At 39.9% G+C, this 15,875-nt stretch overlaps 1 protein-coding gene across 1 annotated transcript in view; it reads left to right on the top strand.

Annotated features, from left to right (window-relative positions):
* LOC149283143 (L-gulonolactone oxidase-like) overlaps positions 1-15,875 on the top strand; it is a 69,883-nt gene that overhangs the window by 20,064 nt on the left and 33,944 nt on the right. The window contains exons 6-8 of the mRNA XM_089497966.1: positions 2,095-2,189; positions 8,209-8,299; positions 10,993-11,178. Coding sequence (XP_089354092.1) covers positions 2,095-2,189; positions 8,209-8,299; positions 10,993-11,178 — 372 coding nt within the window. The remainder of the gene's footprint in view (positions 1-2,094; positions 2,190-8,208; positions 8,300-10,992; positions 11,179-15,875) is intronic.

Below are 15,875 nucleotides of genomic sequence, written 5' to 3'. Positions count from 1 at the left end.
TCAGAGAGAGCAGGAGAAAAACAGGCAGGAAACTGGAAGCCCACGGGCAGGGCAGACGGCTAGGAAGCCCACTGGCAGGGCAGATTGCTAGGAAGCCCACTGGCAGGGCAGACGGCTAGGAAGCCCTCAGGCAGGACACAAGGCTTGGAAGCAGCTGGACAGGTAGGTACGTCTGGAACACGCCGGGGTCTGGTACACAAAACTGGATCGTTGACGTAGCCAAGAGTCATACACAGGAGACAGATCAAATGCAGCAAAGCAGTAGCTCAGTATACAGGGCCAGGAACACAATGCTCTAGCAATGAGGCTAAGCTGATGCCTGGTTTATATTAAGCCTTAATTGACCAAACGAGAGGCAGGTGTTTCAAGAGCATTAGGGAACAGCATGGTCCAAGGAGAGGTAGGAGGACACTGCAGTCCAAGATTCACCTGGTGGAGTAGTGGATAGGTGATAAACCCAGAATCCACAGGGTTGCAGGTTTGAATCCTGGTGGTGCCTGACAGGCAGCCTCCTATTGACTGGTCCTTACATTGATGAGAAACCTAGTTATAGCCGTATTAAGTAGAGTCTTTAGTTGAAGTGGAAACCTTTTGTGAGGTCAGCATAGAAAAACGATGGAAGAGAAGACCTCTGACATCCCAAAATCTTATCCAATTTCCATCTTTACGATGTCAACAATCTAACTGGTAAAAGTAGAAAGTGTTCTAATTCTCTACTTCAACAAGTGACCATGATGAAGTTTGGACCTGTTTGTCACCCTAGTAGACCCAATATGTTGCAATGACTTGTAGGTGTTACAGAGGTGTTTGCTTCCATGGAGTCCCAGTGGATTTGCAGTTTAAGAACATGTTGGATGAGACTTTTCTTCACCCAGTTATAAATTTATCTCAAAACTTCTTAACTGGTTTTGGAGCCACCATCAATGCTCATCTGCAGAGTTGGGCGCAAAAGTCATCACTAAGATGTCTAGTGAGCTGGTGGCCATGTTGGTCCTCGTAGCTATAAAGCCTATGGCTTCTATGTGTCAACTCCTCCTAAAGAGTTAGAGCCATTGAGTGTAAAGTAAACTTGACTCAAGTCATCTTTTTGTGTGAATTGACTAGAAGCTTTACTTTAAAAGCTACCTGCTATGAGTTGGCAGTTAAGTCGTTTTGAGTTGACTTTGAGCTGTGGTAGAGTCGGCAGTCAATGGATGAGTTTCTAAATTTTAGCCAACATGTTTACTGTTTGCACCAGTAGAAGCTTTGTGAATAGATTCCACTATAATTATTCTACAAATGCCTGTTTCATTATATTTTTACATTTTAATGAGCTGACATTTAACGCGGGCAATGATTTATATTCCTGTGGTTCAACAGCCTAAAGCTTGGTAATAATGCTCTCAACAAATAATCGAGACAAACCGTGTTCTCCTGCCATATGTGTCCAAAAATAAAACGGAGATGGAACTTTTCAGCTAGATTCCAGGAAAGACATTACATTTTATGTATGTGTGTGTGTATATATATACACACACATACTGATCTATACACACACAGTGCATTAACAAGCCAATGACTGCAGAATATAATTACTATTTACCCTATGGTAAGCATAAGCAATCTCTACATTTCTCATGGAAGCTGCTTCTTTCCTTGTGCTGCGGTGATATACAGACCCACAAAGGGCATAATGCACATACATACATACATACACGCTTATACACAGATATGCTTAATGAGCATAACCACATCTATTCATCCAGGAATATCCCCGCATAAACATTTTGGATCCCGACACATTCACTGTGAAGGTATCCAGGGCTCCCGGGGCGGCTGGAGCCTCGTATAGTGAATTCCAATCTGAAGAAGGAAAGACAGGAGACCGAAGGCAAGGCAGTGGTGTGGCGGTTTAGTTGCCCATTATGCCAGCGAGCAAAGCTCTTTGTTATTTTCATGTTTAAGTCATTTGCATGAAAGTGGACCGCATGTTAAAGGAGCCTTAGATATTTGTTCTGTTGTATGCAGTAACTCCCCGTTTGATACAGAATATCATCACAGTTAACTTATTATTCTTAACAATAATCTTATAATATTTTTGATTCATTGTTCTAGATCGATAAGGAAAGCAAGCAGGTGACGGTGGAAGCCGGGATCCTTCTGGCAGACTTGAATAAAGAGTTGGATAAGCGTGGATTAGCTTTATCAAAGTAAGTATTTCTAGTCTTGATGAGCTTGAGTTAATTTATCCGAATCAATAAAAAAATAGAATTTGCAGATCTAATCTCCCCTTTAAGCACTCAGTGAAGCTGAAATAATGTATGAGTACAAATAAAATACCAGTGATAAATAAGAAATAAAATATACATTTTAAGAATAATGTTTTTCGCAGTAACTCAGAGAACATATCAAGGTGGATCTACTGGGCTTGGTGACCTGTGCAATGAATAAAGCATTAAAGTGTCACCTGTCTTGGTTTCTGACAGCCACTGGGATTCCATTCCTTTAGTCGGTCATTGAGTTTCGGTCTTCTCAAACTGTCCCAGGTATAAGGCCAAGGCTTTCAACTTCCAGACCCTTCCTCCATCCATTGGCAAGAATCTGAGATCTAAAAAGCCCAAAGCGCGAAAGGGTTGTGCTCCTGCTTTAGATGTTTGAGGGTTGTTAAGAATGCTGAGCAAGGTGCTTATGACCGTCGTCGAAGGTCATGGTACTCAATGTTGGTCTATGGCTGATATCCAGACCTTGACATTCTACGAATTAATCGTTTAATAGTCCATCAAGCAGATTTAATTGCAGTCACTTGGTAATGGTGGAAACCAAAGGATTCCTTATGGAAACCATAACTTATCAGGAGGTAAAGATATTCTGAATGAAGTCACCTGCTTTCAAGCAGGGAGTTCAACTGTTATGTAGCAATGAGAAAAGCAGCAATTGGGATGATCAGATGTCAGCAGAGGAGAATTTGAAGGAGTTGGCTCCAGATAGCGTGACCCTGGCAAGTTATCGGATTGGGGTAAAAACCCTGAGGGGCAATTCCTGAAAGTTGCCAGGTATGATCATCTGGTTTGCAAAAGTTTTTCCAAATTTGGCCTCCCCTGAGCTCTTCTGCAGCTCCTCAGTCTGGTTTACTAAGGACTCAATGTTATAACAACTTGGGCTCTCAGTCAACATTTCAGGTGTCCAAATCAGGACACCAGTGTCGGGGTGTGTGAAAAGAGACAGGAAGGGGCAGGGCTGTGACTAGAAGTGTGGCATGGCCACCCTTCTGCACTACAGGAAGAGCCGCCTCAAAGCGCTCAGCTTCAAAGTGCCACAAGGTTGCCATGTGAGAGGACGTCTGTGCTCCAATGTTCTATCAGAGAACAGCAGAAGATTTCCCCAACTAGCTGTTGATCCCTATTCCCTGCAAAAAATGGGCATTTCCCAATAATTGGGACTGTCTCACAAAAAACAGAACTTTGGGCACTTTGAGTCATCAGTAGGACCTCTCCATGGGAACACCCACTGACATCAGTGCAACAGCGGCAGAGATCTCTTTCCAACATCACCGCACACTGTCCACTCCCCTTGTCTACTAAATTAGACAAAATACACTGAAAATGAAGTAAGTTTTTGTTAACAAACCCCTCGGGCCAGAGGCTTCTTATTGATTGTTTGGTCTATTAACCTTTTATTTAATACCATATTTAAATATTGTAAGGCAATAATATTCCTCTAACGTTTTACACGGAAAATTCCTTCATAGAAGACCAAAAAAACCTATAACAGCCGACACTTTTTCTTTTGTGGTTATGAGCTGCTCGAAACCCGCATGTGTAATTTATCAATGCCAGTTTGAGGTCATAATTCCCCCCCCCGTATCAAACATACCTTGATAAATCATTGTCACCTTACATTGAAACACAAGCCGCTTACCTGCCAATCAAATCGTGACCAAGCACGTTAGTTTCACGATAGATCCATACGTTCCTTTTAATTCCCTGAATGTGCCGCAGGCAGGATATACATTTTACATACGAGACTCTGTTTATATTATACAAGAATTTCTATAATTTCCATTAATAATATATATAATAATAATCATATATCCCAATATGATGCACTATATAAAACAATTAATAATAATGATTTCCTGATCAATATTGTTAGTTATTTAACCTAATATTGTCCATTATGGACAGAGATTTAACCAGATTAAATATCACGCGGCTCTGACAGATCACAGACTACAATTGCTATATCCTCATTTAGAAGGAGGATGATGGGATTTGTAGTCCAACTAAATAGCTGAACTCCCAGGTCAACTGCTGTTTAAAGGAGAGTATTGTATGATGTCTGAGACATCTTCATAATAATAATAATAATAATAATATATTTATATATAATATATGAATTATTATATAATATATATTGTATTAATATATATATAATATTATATATACATTATATACATTTTTACATTTTCTTATATGATCCTTGGCACTTAAAGCAGATCTGCCACTTTTCCCCCAAATAATGGCATTTATTTTCATACCTACCGTGGGAGCACCCATCTCAAATTCCTGATCTCAGGAGTTACATGATTATTCCTCCCCATTCAATTATATCTCGTGATTGGTGCTGATTGCTGCTGATTGGTTAAGTCAGCCTTTGTAAAGATGAGGGAAGGAGAAGGGAACATGGGGTACAGTAGAACCTTTCTAACTAAGTATCCATCAAAGCAATGACACTAATGGAATAACAAAAAATTATCCACAAAAAACCCCCCATAGATTTTGGGAAGTTTTGATTAATGTATTTAGTTACGATAAAAATTGTGAACATGACAGGTTCACTATACAGTCTCAAGCGTGACATGAAGTTTGATATCGGGAAGGAGATGAATGTGACTGAGCTGACAAGCAACGTCTTGATAGCTTTATGGAGGATGGTGGGGAGCTGTCAGCGCGCTCTGCCAATTTATAGTAATCTTTCGGCAATCGTGGAGTTATACTGTCACGTCTCCCCCGGGAAGAGCCGCCCGCATTGATCTGATGTCACTTTCTAGGTGCAGTTAAAATGAGATATGTATGATAGCCGTATCTGCCTTTCCAGGAAACCAGATTTGCTTTCTGATTCAGCGCAGCCCGTTTAGGGAGATTAAACAGAGAATGTTTACGATTGTAGCAGAATACTGTGTTTCTGCAATGACACCTTTTTAATGGAGTATTCATACAACTGGGGGGGGGGGGCGGACTGGGGAAGAATAAGCAGATCCGGCACTTTAAGGCCAGCGGCCACCAAAAGAAGTACGTGTGACCGCACGTTACACTGTAGGACCCGATCTGCCGCTAGAGGGCCAGTATCTGTAAATATATGGCCCCATCGGCCACTGGCCTACCAGACCTTTGTCCCAGCCTGCATACAACAAAATGGGGATTTACTTTGGCTTTCGCAGTTGGATTCAACGCCCAATTATTATTCAATGCAGAGAAGAACGAGGGTACATGAAAGTGTGAACATTCTATGAACTAAACATATGTCACAGGTCTGCCCCTGGGGGCCACAGGTGACAGGAAGACAGGGGAGGTGGGATTATTACAGGGGGACATAGATACCCTTCCATTCTCTTTTTTATTTGTGCCTCTCATTTTCATTCTCTCTCTTCATCATTCATCTTCATCTCTTCATCATTCATTCATCATCTCTGTCTCTTTGTTATCCCTTCCCTCTAGCCTCCTTTCTTTCTTATATCTTCGCTGTTCCTTTTCCCCCTTTCCCTCTACCTTGCTCTACTTTTTACTCTCCCTTCTGTTTTTTCCCTCCATCTCGTTAACCACCTTCTTTCTCTCTACCCAACATTCTCTCAGTTTGTCTCCCTTTTTGTCTTGTGACCCTCCTTTCCTGCCAATAACAACCATAAAATACTGTAGCTGAAATACCACTGAAACAAACGTACTTTCATGTGACCTGGTTTCTATGGCTTCACATTTCATGATTACAACGTTATAGCCAAAGATTTAATTGATTACTTTATCCCTTCATTTATTTAAATCTTAAAAAACTAACTTTGATGCCCCCCCTTATAAATTCTGTGCTACCAGAAAGTAAAACCTTTTTCATTCCATTTAGAACTTTAATAACTTTTCCAGGATTCAGTCTCATCTTGTTTCTTTGGGAAAATCTTGTTTTTGTTAATCAGGCCTTTCTTGGACGTACTTGGTTATAGTTGCGCAATAGAAATGTCAGTTGTGTTTTTTTATACTTACATTTATCCAAAAGCTAAAGGTAATTCAGAATTGCACTTTGCTTGCCTTTTTAGGTGCATCGTAGAACACAATTTAATTTCCTTTTAATTTGTTCTAGTTTTGCAGCAACACTGAAAGCTTTTGTAAGGTTGGAAGCGGAAGTTGAATCACAAAAATTAAACATGTTTTGGAATCCACGTTTCACAATCTACCCATACTACATAAGAACATGTGCACCTGCTTCTCAAGGCCCTTGGGGCCCTGGGGCAATTAGACAAAAAAGGCCCTCTTGCTCCCCCTCCTGCAAGGTATTTACCACAACCACTGCTTGCCTCCCAAATGTCCTTCGTAGCCAGTCCTTCATACTCCCTCAACGACAGTGCTCGCCGGGAAGTTTCCATGAGCGCAGAACACTGAGGGAGCTACAGGCCACAGATCTTACCAAATACTAAGTACTAGACTTGGGCGCTGGCAGAAAGCCCGTGTTCATTTTCGGGGGGGGGGGAATATTCGTACTTCTTTTTCAACCAAATTCGTCCAACATTTTAGTTTTCGGAAATCCGATTTGTCCATTGGGTTGCCATGGAAACAAGAAATAGACACGTAGAAGTTAAATTAAAATGGGGATATTTCTCCTCCTCTTAGTGTAGTTGAAATGGCGGCCGTGGCGACGAACGAGTGGACGGAGATTTTCATATTGCGCACATTCATTTTCTGTCTCTTTCGAAACAATGTTGCGTTTGTTCGTTCGTTGTGCGGACAAATGGACAAAATGGCAAAATTTGGCACGAAAGGGAGTACGCAAAGTCTAGTAAGTACTAAGAAGTATGGGCCCCTGGCAGTGCTGGGACCCCCGGAGCAAATTGCTCCTTGTGTTGTTAATCCAGCACTGCTTCTCCTTGGGGGTTGTTGAGATAGTTGGTCCAACTGGGGAAACCGGAAGTATAGACAATTACACCAGGGTGGCAGAGGTCTTCTGAAACATGGCGATTTATACTGGAAATGTTCTGAGCCTGAGGGCAACCTAGAGAAGATCTTTCTGCCATTTTGGTTCTCGGGATGGGAACAGATTCAGATGGGAAACCAATGTAAAATAGAATTTGTTTGAAACCTGAACGATACAAGAAGTTGAGATGTTCTATAGGGGAATAAAGAGAGTCCTCCTTGTTCTGTCTTTGTCTTGGAAGCTCCCAAAGCTGTCGTCCAAATGAAGAAACAAAGAGGACTGGACTTACTATAAATATACATTTTCTTAGATATATATTGTTGTTCCATACATTTCTCTTCCGTTTCAAGTAAAGAGTATTTGGTAAGAGTTGAGAGTTCCTAGAAATTTCGAGAATGCGCTTCGGGTGCGGACAAATTAGCCGACCGTCCCAAAAGAGCGAGGCTCAGCTGGTTTACGCACGCGAGGCATTAATCGACAGTGACATTTTCTAAATCCAGAAATCGTGCCATGAAGGTCACTGTATCTGCAAACACCTAAAAAAGGATATTTTAAGTCTCATGGAGAAAACAGAAAATATTTTTCTTTCATTTATCAAAATGAATATTGATATTTTGACTTTGAAGGACGTTTTCTAAGAGGTCAATGTCACGTTATTTGAATTTTACATTAATATGTATATGAATAATGAGTCAGAAAAAAAGGACAAAAAAAATGTTGGCCTCAGAACAGATATTTTATTTGGCTTGTTTTATTTTTATTACCTAAATTGAATCAGGAATATAACCAATATTAACACGGAATTTGGCATGTCATTTTATGAAGCTATTTTTGTATAGCATATATAGAATTGGACTTTTTTTTCCTTTTTATTTTCTTTACATTATGGCACATAGATGCCTATCTATCCATCATTATATCTACCAGTATGTCCTTAATTTTTATTGGTTTGCAGTATTATTTATTTATTTAAATGTTCTGCTGCAGGAATCACTGTAATGAAATAAATCATTGTTTTATCTATTAAATACAATTTTCCCTTCTATCTTACAGTCTGGGCGCGGTGTCTGAAGTGGCGGCAGGTGGGGTGATTGGCACAGGAACGCACAATACTGGGATTCACCATGGCATCTTGGCTACGCAGGTATATCCAGACTCAAGGTGCACAGAGGTGGAGAAGGGCAGGGTCAGAGGATGGGGGGGAGTGCGGCTGGAAGTGCGCTATGTACGGGGACTGCCTGCCTACCTACCCTCCTTACCCAAAGTGCCACATTGTGACACAATTGCACAGACCGCCACTGTTTTTACAGCTTTGTGGGTTGGTCAATGATAAAGGGCCATTGGAACACAGGAGTGATGGGAGTGATAAAGGGCCATTGGAACACAGGAGTGATGGGAGTGATAAAGGGCCATTGGAACACAGGAGTGATGGGAGTGATAAAGGGCCACTGGAGCACAGGAGTGATGGGAGTGATAAAGGGCCATTGGAGCACAGGAGTGATGGGAGTGATAAAGGGCCATTGGAACACAGGAGTGATGGGAGTGATAAAGGGCCATTGGAACACAGGAGTGATGGGAGTGATAAAGGGCCATTGGAACACAGGAGTGATGGGAGTGATAAAGGGCCAATGGAACACAGGAGTGATGGGAGTGATAAAGGGCCAATGGAACACAGGAGTAATGGGAGTGATAAAGGGCCTCTGTAAACTTATGAAGAGAGTCCATTAAAAATTATCAGTTTCTAGCTACAATAGTCATTTACAACATTAACCCTGTCTGCGCTGGATTTCTGATCCGTTTCGTGTTATTTTAATGGACCAAAATTTGATTTTCTCTCAAGATTGTAAGTTTGCGAGTCGGGCTCTCTCCACCTAATGTACCAGTTTGTCTTAGTCTGTCAATTCTCGTCTTGTCGTACCCCTTGAACTTATGTATTGTATTAAGCGCTGCATAAATTGTTGGCGCTATATAAATAAAAGATAATAATAATAATAATAATGAAAAGAAGGAAATTTCTAAGTGACCCCAAACTTTCAACAGTAGTGTAAGTAACAATTTATATAGTTCAACCAGGAAACTCTCTGGATTTGCCCTGGGGGCTATAGGCTAATCAGCGTTTTTTTGTAATTCAGGCAAATTTGTCAAAATTGACATTAGGGAGCTGAGCTCAATAATTCCGTCTGATGAGAAAATGAGCTGCCAGCGTGGGATGATTTACTGATTCCAGAACGTGCATGTCGACTATATTCATTGTAGATTTTAATAAATTATTGTTAATGTTCGGTGTAAATCAATGTTGATCACGTGAGGGCAGGTAACTCAGTAGATTTATTCTAGTTATGTTAGTGGTTAATAGTTATTGTTATATTTTTTACCTGTGCAGACAGAACTAATTAATGCAGGCAGGACTAGCTGATAGAGACGTTACTAACCAATGCAGGCAGAAATAGTTGATATAGTCAGTGCTAACCGATGCAGACAGGACTAGCTGATATAGGCAGTACTAACCGATGCAGGCAGGACTAGCTAATATAGGCAGTACTAACCGATGCAGGCAGAAATAGCTGATATAGGCAGTACTAACCGATGCAGGCAGAAATAGCTGATATAGGCAGTACTAACCGATGCAGGCAGAAATAGCTGATATAGGCAGTACTAACCGATGCAGGCAGGACTAGCTGATATAGGCAGTACTAACCGATGCAGGCAGAACTAGCTGATATATGCAGTACTAACCGATGCAGGCAGAACTAGCTGATATAGGCAGTACTAACCGATGCAGACAGGACTAGCTGATATAGGCAGTACTAACCGATGCAGACAGGACTAGCTGATATAGGCAGTACTAACCGATGCAGACAGGAATAGCTGATATAGGCAGTACTAACCGATGCAGGCAGAACTAGCTGATATAGGCAGTACTAACCGATGCAGGCAGGACTAGCTGATATAGGCAGTAAAAAGTTAATGCCGCTTTAACAGCAGTTCTAGTTGGGTTTATCAGGGACTCTATTATACGGCTCCAATTATTTTGAGTGTTCTTTTATTCAGTACTCGAGATTTTGGCAATAACCCTTCCCCAGTTGCTGTAGTGTGAATATTTCCGCTCACATTACACCTTATGAGATTGTAAATTCACTAGACTTTTACAGCAAGCATTCCGCCAGTAGTTAAAGTTAAATGAGTTATAGCGACAAATTAAATTCTCACTTTATCATTTTTTAATGGTCCCGTAGTATGAGTTTCTTTCCTGGAAATATCTGTAGTTGTAATACAAATGCTTAATACAAAGCTTACATTTTACTTACTGAACAGTGGAGTGAAACCGACACTTATACATTTTCACCTCCCTAATTAAAAGGCTTAGTGTCCCATGGAGCCTCACCAACAAATAATGCAAATTAAAGTACCAGTACTTTGTGAGTGATTTAATATGAATCCTTCAACCTGTTAGAAATAACCATTTTCCTTTGGGAGCAGCTGAAGCTTCAGAGATGCAGCTCCAGGTTGCGGGAGCGGCGTTGCGGCAGGCCCCACTACCTGCCCACTTCCCCTCCAACCTTGGCCAGTTTTCCTTCTTGTAGGGCAATCCCTAAACTACTTTACCCTTATTTACTTTGTGTCCTTCAAATGAAGCCATTTATAATATGGATATTAACTGTAGTTACCAGTGGATGAAAATAGAAATGTGGCATTTCAGAACTCACCTTGTCCCGTGACAAAATGAAGCAGTTCTGGAAAAAAAAACCCAAAATGATAAATAACCCTTATTGTAAATGTTGTGTATAATTAAATATTAGCTATTTCAGTACTCTTGATGGACCTTGTTTCCAATAGGTGGTGGCTTTGACCATGATGAACGCTTCTGGGGAGATCTTGGAATGCTCGGAGTCCACAAATCCAGAAATATTCCAGGCAGCTCGACTCCACTTGGGATCTCTTGGAGTGGTTCTCACTGTTACGCTGCAATGCAAATCTGCCTTCAACCTTCAAGAGATACATTTCTCGTCAACACTCCCGGAGGTATGCACATGTTCCGTACGGAAAAAAAATTGAAATTTAAAATCTGTTTTTTGATAAACGTTCTACCAACATCATCGCAGGCAGCTTGCGTAAAATAAGGTAATAGGGTATATTTTTGACACCTCGATGTCATACATTTAATTATTCAATTTGATGTCTGCGGCAGGCTTGATTTCTCTCATCTGTAGAAAAACACTTTTAATACCCGACCCCTGCAATAGTTACAAAATTAGAACAATTTCTCTCTTCGATACTTTTTCAGGCACCTCTCATTTTGGTGTTTTTTTTCTATCTCAGGATTTTATCCCAATTATCCGGCAGTCTAATGTTCATTTCTGCGAAGTAGCCCCCTCCATTAACCTGCCCATCTTCCATCATGCCCTTGGTCTACTCAACAATCTCTTCTCAATTCTCTTCTGCTGACCCGATAACCTGATTAATAATTACAATTCTATCCCGCTCTCTTCTTTTCGCTCTTGTACCTCCTGCAAACGATGTCTACTGTTTCGAACCCCTCTTCGAATAGTAAACAAGATCTGAGCCCAAGTCTCAACGTCCCCCAAACCTTCCTCTATAAATTTTTTTAACTAGACTATAGTTTTTTGTACAGATATATCCCGATAGCCCAGACCCCCCCTTGCATCCTAATAACTAAAAGTTATCCCTTCCTTAGCCTTGTTCTGATTTATTTACTGTAACTACGGAGGAAGACGTATCGCTGATCCTTTCCTGCTGTTCCTTCTATAGTTATTCTTTTTGATGTTTTTGTCATCTCAAGATGCAGCAGTAGGCAGCGTTCCCGGACATCAGAAAGTCTATGGCTAATGGCTACACATAGAGCGTCAGCTCTGTTGCGGAAAAAGACAAGCCTGCTTGTTTTGCTCCTGTTTTTCATGTATTTTTTCTACAAGTCGTGGTATTTCGCTCCCATATTGTATCTGCCCATCCGCTATATTTTTGCAGTTGTAGAATCAACACCGCTCGACACTTTGCCAAGGGATAACTGTTTGGGAACATGCAATTTTTGTGAAAAACTGTATTTATAATAATATATAGTGGGGATTAGAGGAGGAAGTAGCAAAAACGTGTTGCATTTGACTTAAATAGGTGAAGGCTCTAGGTAAATGGAAACACGTTAGGAGTTTATATTTAAAGGCGTCGCAAAAGTAGAGAATTATTTTTGCCCCAACTGAGACAACAGACACCCTCTAGGTCATCCTCATATGTGGCAATTTTGTTAATACAGACCATTATATTGCAAGATAACTTTTATGCATTGCGACACATATGATATATATATATATATATATATATATATATATATATATATATATAATAACTCCCATGGTGCCTCAGTCACTCCGATTTGGGGACAGATGATACATGGGAATACATTAGACAGCGTCAGGGCCCTATTTTTACATTATTATGAAATTATCGCTCCACGGACCACTGAATCTGGAAATGGAAAAATAATGAGATTGGTTCTCCAGGGTGCTCCGGATCCTCCGCTGTGTCCCCCGGGGGACACTCGGCATCATACCACTTTCTCACATACATATTTACGAAAATATATGTGATCTTTTTAAGATGAATTGGTTTGGAGACCTCAAACATCTCCCACATCTTGTATTCCATACATTCTGCAACATCTGAGATGAATTATTTATTTTTTTTCTTTCAAAAAAGTATTTTTTGCTCCTAAATATTCATAATATTCAACATATAGTTGTCATTTGAGGGGTCTTCTATGTTCCATGCTGTATTATAACAATTGCTTTATAACGCAGACACCAACTGCTCATCGTTGACTATGTAGCAAGCCTTTCAATGATTGCTTGGTGCGTTTAATAGTTTGTTGGTCCTCCTGGTTTTTTACTTTGCTGGTTTGCTGACCGTCCTTTGGCCTGTTGACTTCAAGTTTGGTTGACTTCAAGCTTTGCTTAAAAGAAGTAGTCATGATACCAGAAGGCTCAAACAAGGACGGAAAACCTTCTCTCCTAGGCTTTCTGTAGACATGTCTCACCAAGGGTCCAACCATGACTCGGAAATGTTACATTGACTCAACTGTTCCTGAAGTAGAAGCTTGGTGATTTACATCCTCACGGTTTAGCGAACTCGCCTTACTCATGGACTGAACCTTTTGTTGGTCCATCGCCGAAGTGCCTTCCATTGTTGTCTGGTACCCCGGTGGCCTAATCGGAAGATCTGTCCCTTTGGACTGCTTTTGGCTCGTGAACCAAACATTTAGTATTATGAAACTTCTTGCCACAATTCAAGGTGGTCTATATTTATTATTTTAGAAAGAATTTCCGCAAATCCCAAATATTTTACCAAACAATTAAAGTTCTAACTTGAAATGATAATTAAATGCTTAAAAAAAAAACAGTGAGGTCGTAGGAGGAGACCCGTGATAAGAAGATGAGAACATCTTTTGGCTTTCATCAAGGTCAGAATTTCACTTCTAATTAATTCCCGTCGGAACGTTGAATGCTTTATTTGTCTAAAGACAAATATTTGTTTTTGAGTTGGGTTATGCCCAGGAGAGGACGTCTTCCACATTTTCCCCCTAATTGTACTAGAACGTTGTCCTAATATTTGAACTGCTCATAAAGCCAAATCAACTTTACAATGATCAAGATTTTTTTAAATTATTCTTTAGTTGTTTTTTTTTTTTTAAATAATTGTCAGCCTGTCTCTTCTAGAACTAATTATTGTAGGGAAATTTAATTGAACAACAACTCTTGGCCTCCACACAAGTTCAATTAATGAATTCTACAGAAAATAAGTAAAATGAGAATCAAATATTCAAGAGTAAGTCGGGCCCATGATAAGAAACGTCGTAGGGTAGAAGGGTATAATTTCTGGATGTTTTATGTAGAATTTAACCCCTTAATGACAAAGCCCGTATATATGTACGGGCTGAAAATGCATTGTTTTCAATGGGTTTAGGCATCACCCATTGTCCTTAAGGGGTTAAAAAGTTTTCTTGAGCTGCTGATAAGGTTTCCCTACTAGGTTATTGTCTTTTTCACAGTGAAACCAAGGAGACCTCTTCACACTCATTGCCCCTTTAACAAAATAAAGTTTTGTTTGTTCCCTTTTTTGTAAGAGATTATTCAAAACTAGGTTAGAAAGTTGTGGGAAGCAAATGATCCTGCTGATTGGAGATCATGAACTGTGGAAAGCTTGACAGATTTCTAAATGATAAAAGAGCAGCACTGAAGGAGACATGACGCAGTACGTTTGATGGCTGACAATACTTAAGCCTTCTGTTTTTTGAAGAATTTAGGAGAATCTTGATTGGGCTGATAAGTTCAGATCTTCCCAAACGTATTTGTGCAGAGAGAGTGGAAAGTTAATGAATACAATAATCTAAAATGGATACGAACCTTAGTGTTGCGAAACAAAGGTAAAATGTTAATAATGGACCCCGTATAATGTATTAAAGGGTTACGGGAAATAAGAGTAGTATTTAAGGGGATTCCTAGCACTTGGCCCCATTTATAGCTCAGAGTTACATTATATGTTCCGGACTCCATTTAAAAAAAAGGGCCCGGGTCAGACCATTGTTGATCATTGATGCCTTATGCAAGGTCTGATGGAGGCTGAGAACACAGGAGTGTCCAGCTGGGTTATAGGAAAAGACAACCTTTGGCAGTTGACCCATAAAAGGAACCCAATTTTCTAGTTTATCCCTAATTTTATTTTATTAAAATACAGGATTTCTCACAGCAGTAAAAAGGAAAAACCAGGCAAGTTATATCACTTTTTTCAGTTTAATTGGAGTTGTTTTGATGCCAGGATTGAATGAGCAGAGGATTGTGAATGAGCTAATGTTCAGTAGCTACATTTGAAGACATGCAGAGAATGAGATTTCTAAAGAACCCAGACTATTTAAGCTTTAGGAGTTCTTGGTATGCCTTGATTTTCTGTCCCATGCATCTCTATCAATCTGTGACTCGTCCACTTAAGTGACACTTCAATTGCGTAACCTTTAAACCCATAACATTTTCACAATGTCTAACTCAATTTAATGGCCGGGTGAACGTAATCTCTGAAAGCTGTCACAATCTCGTCAGATACGGAACGTTTTAGAGAAACTGAGATTTCCCAAAGTATCGCTTTGGTGACTGATGATCGGAAAATATTTGCGATATTATTATTTCAAATATATATATTTTTTTAAATAAAATTACAAAAAAAGTAAAACTAAATAAATTGTCTTGTTTCAAAATTCAAATGTCTAAAAATATTTAAAACTCCAATTTTGTAAATGTTTTGGGTTAACCCCAAAATAGTTCAGTATAGCTTTTAAAAATCAAGATATTCGCAATCCGTACAGTTTTGATGTGAAAGGGTTTTTAATTTTTTTTTAATTCCATGTTAGCGGACCATAGACTTGTGCACGAGGTCCATGATCATTTTGGACGAATTTGTTGTTTTGTTTTTACTAATTTGTTTTTGGGCAACATACTTAGTTTCCTGCTTTTTTAATCCAGAAAAAAATTTGAGGCCCCAAAATATGTCTCTCTGTGTCCTCCAGTGCTGTCTTGTATCAGCCCCCGTCTGCTCATTTACCTTCTTCAGTTGTTTTCTTAACTCCACTGATTTTTTGGCAGATGCAGAGACCATTGTGACAGGGAACAGGGACTATAACTATAGCCTTTTTTTCCTTTTCCTATAGGTAACCTTTT

Source organism: Sceloporus occidentalis, unplaced genomic scaffold (genome assembly GCF_023333645.1).
Source record: "Sceloporus occidentalis isolate IW3139 unplaced genomic scaffold, rSceOcc1.0.p SCAF_111, whole genome shotgun sequence".
Classification (NCBI taxonomy): domain Eukaryota; kingdom Metazoa; phylum Chordata; class Lepidosauria; order Squamata; family Phrynosomatidae; genus Sceloporus; species Sceloporus occidentalis.
Note: the sequence above shows the minus strand (reverse complement) of the source record. Positions and strands in the feature narration are given on the sequence as shown.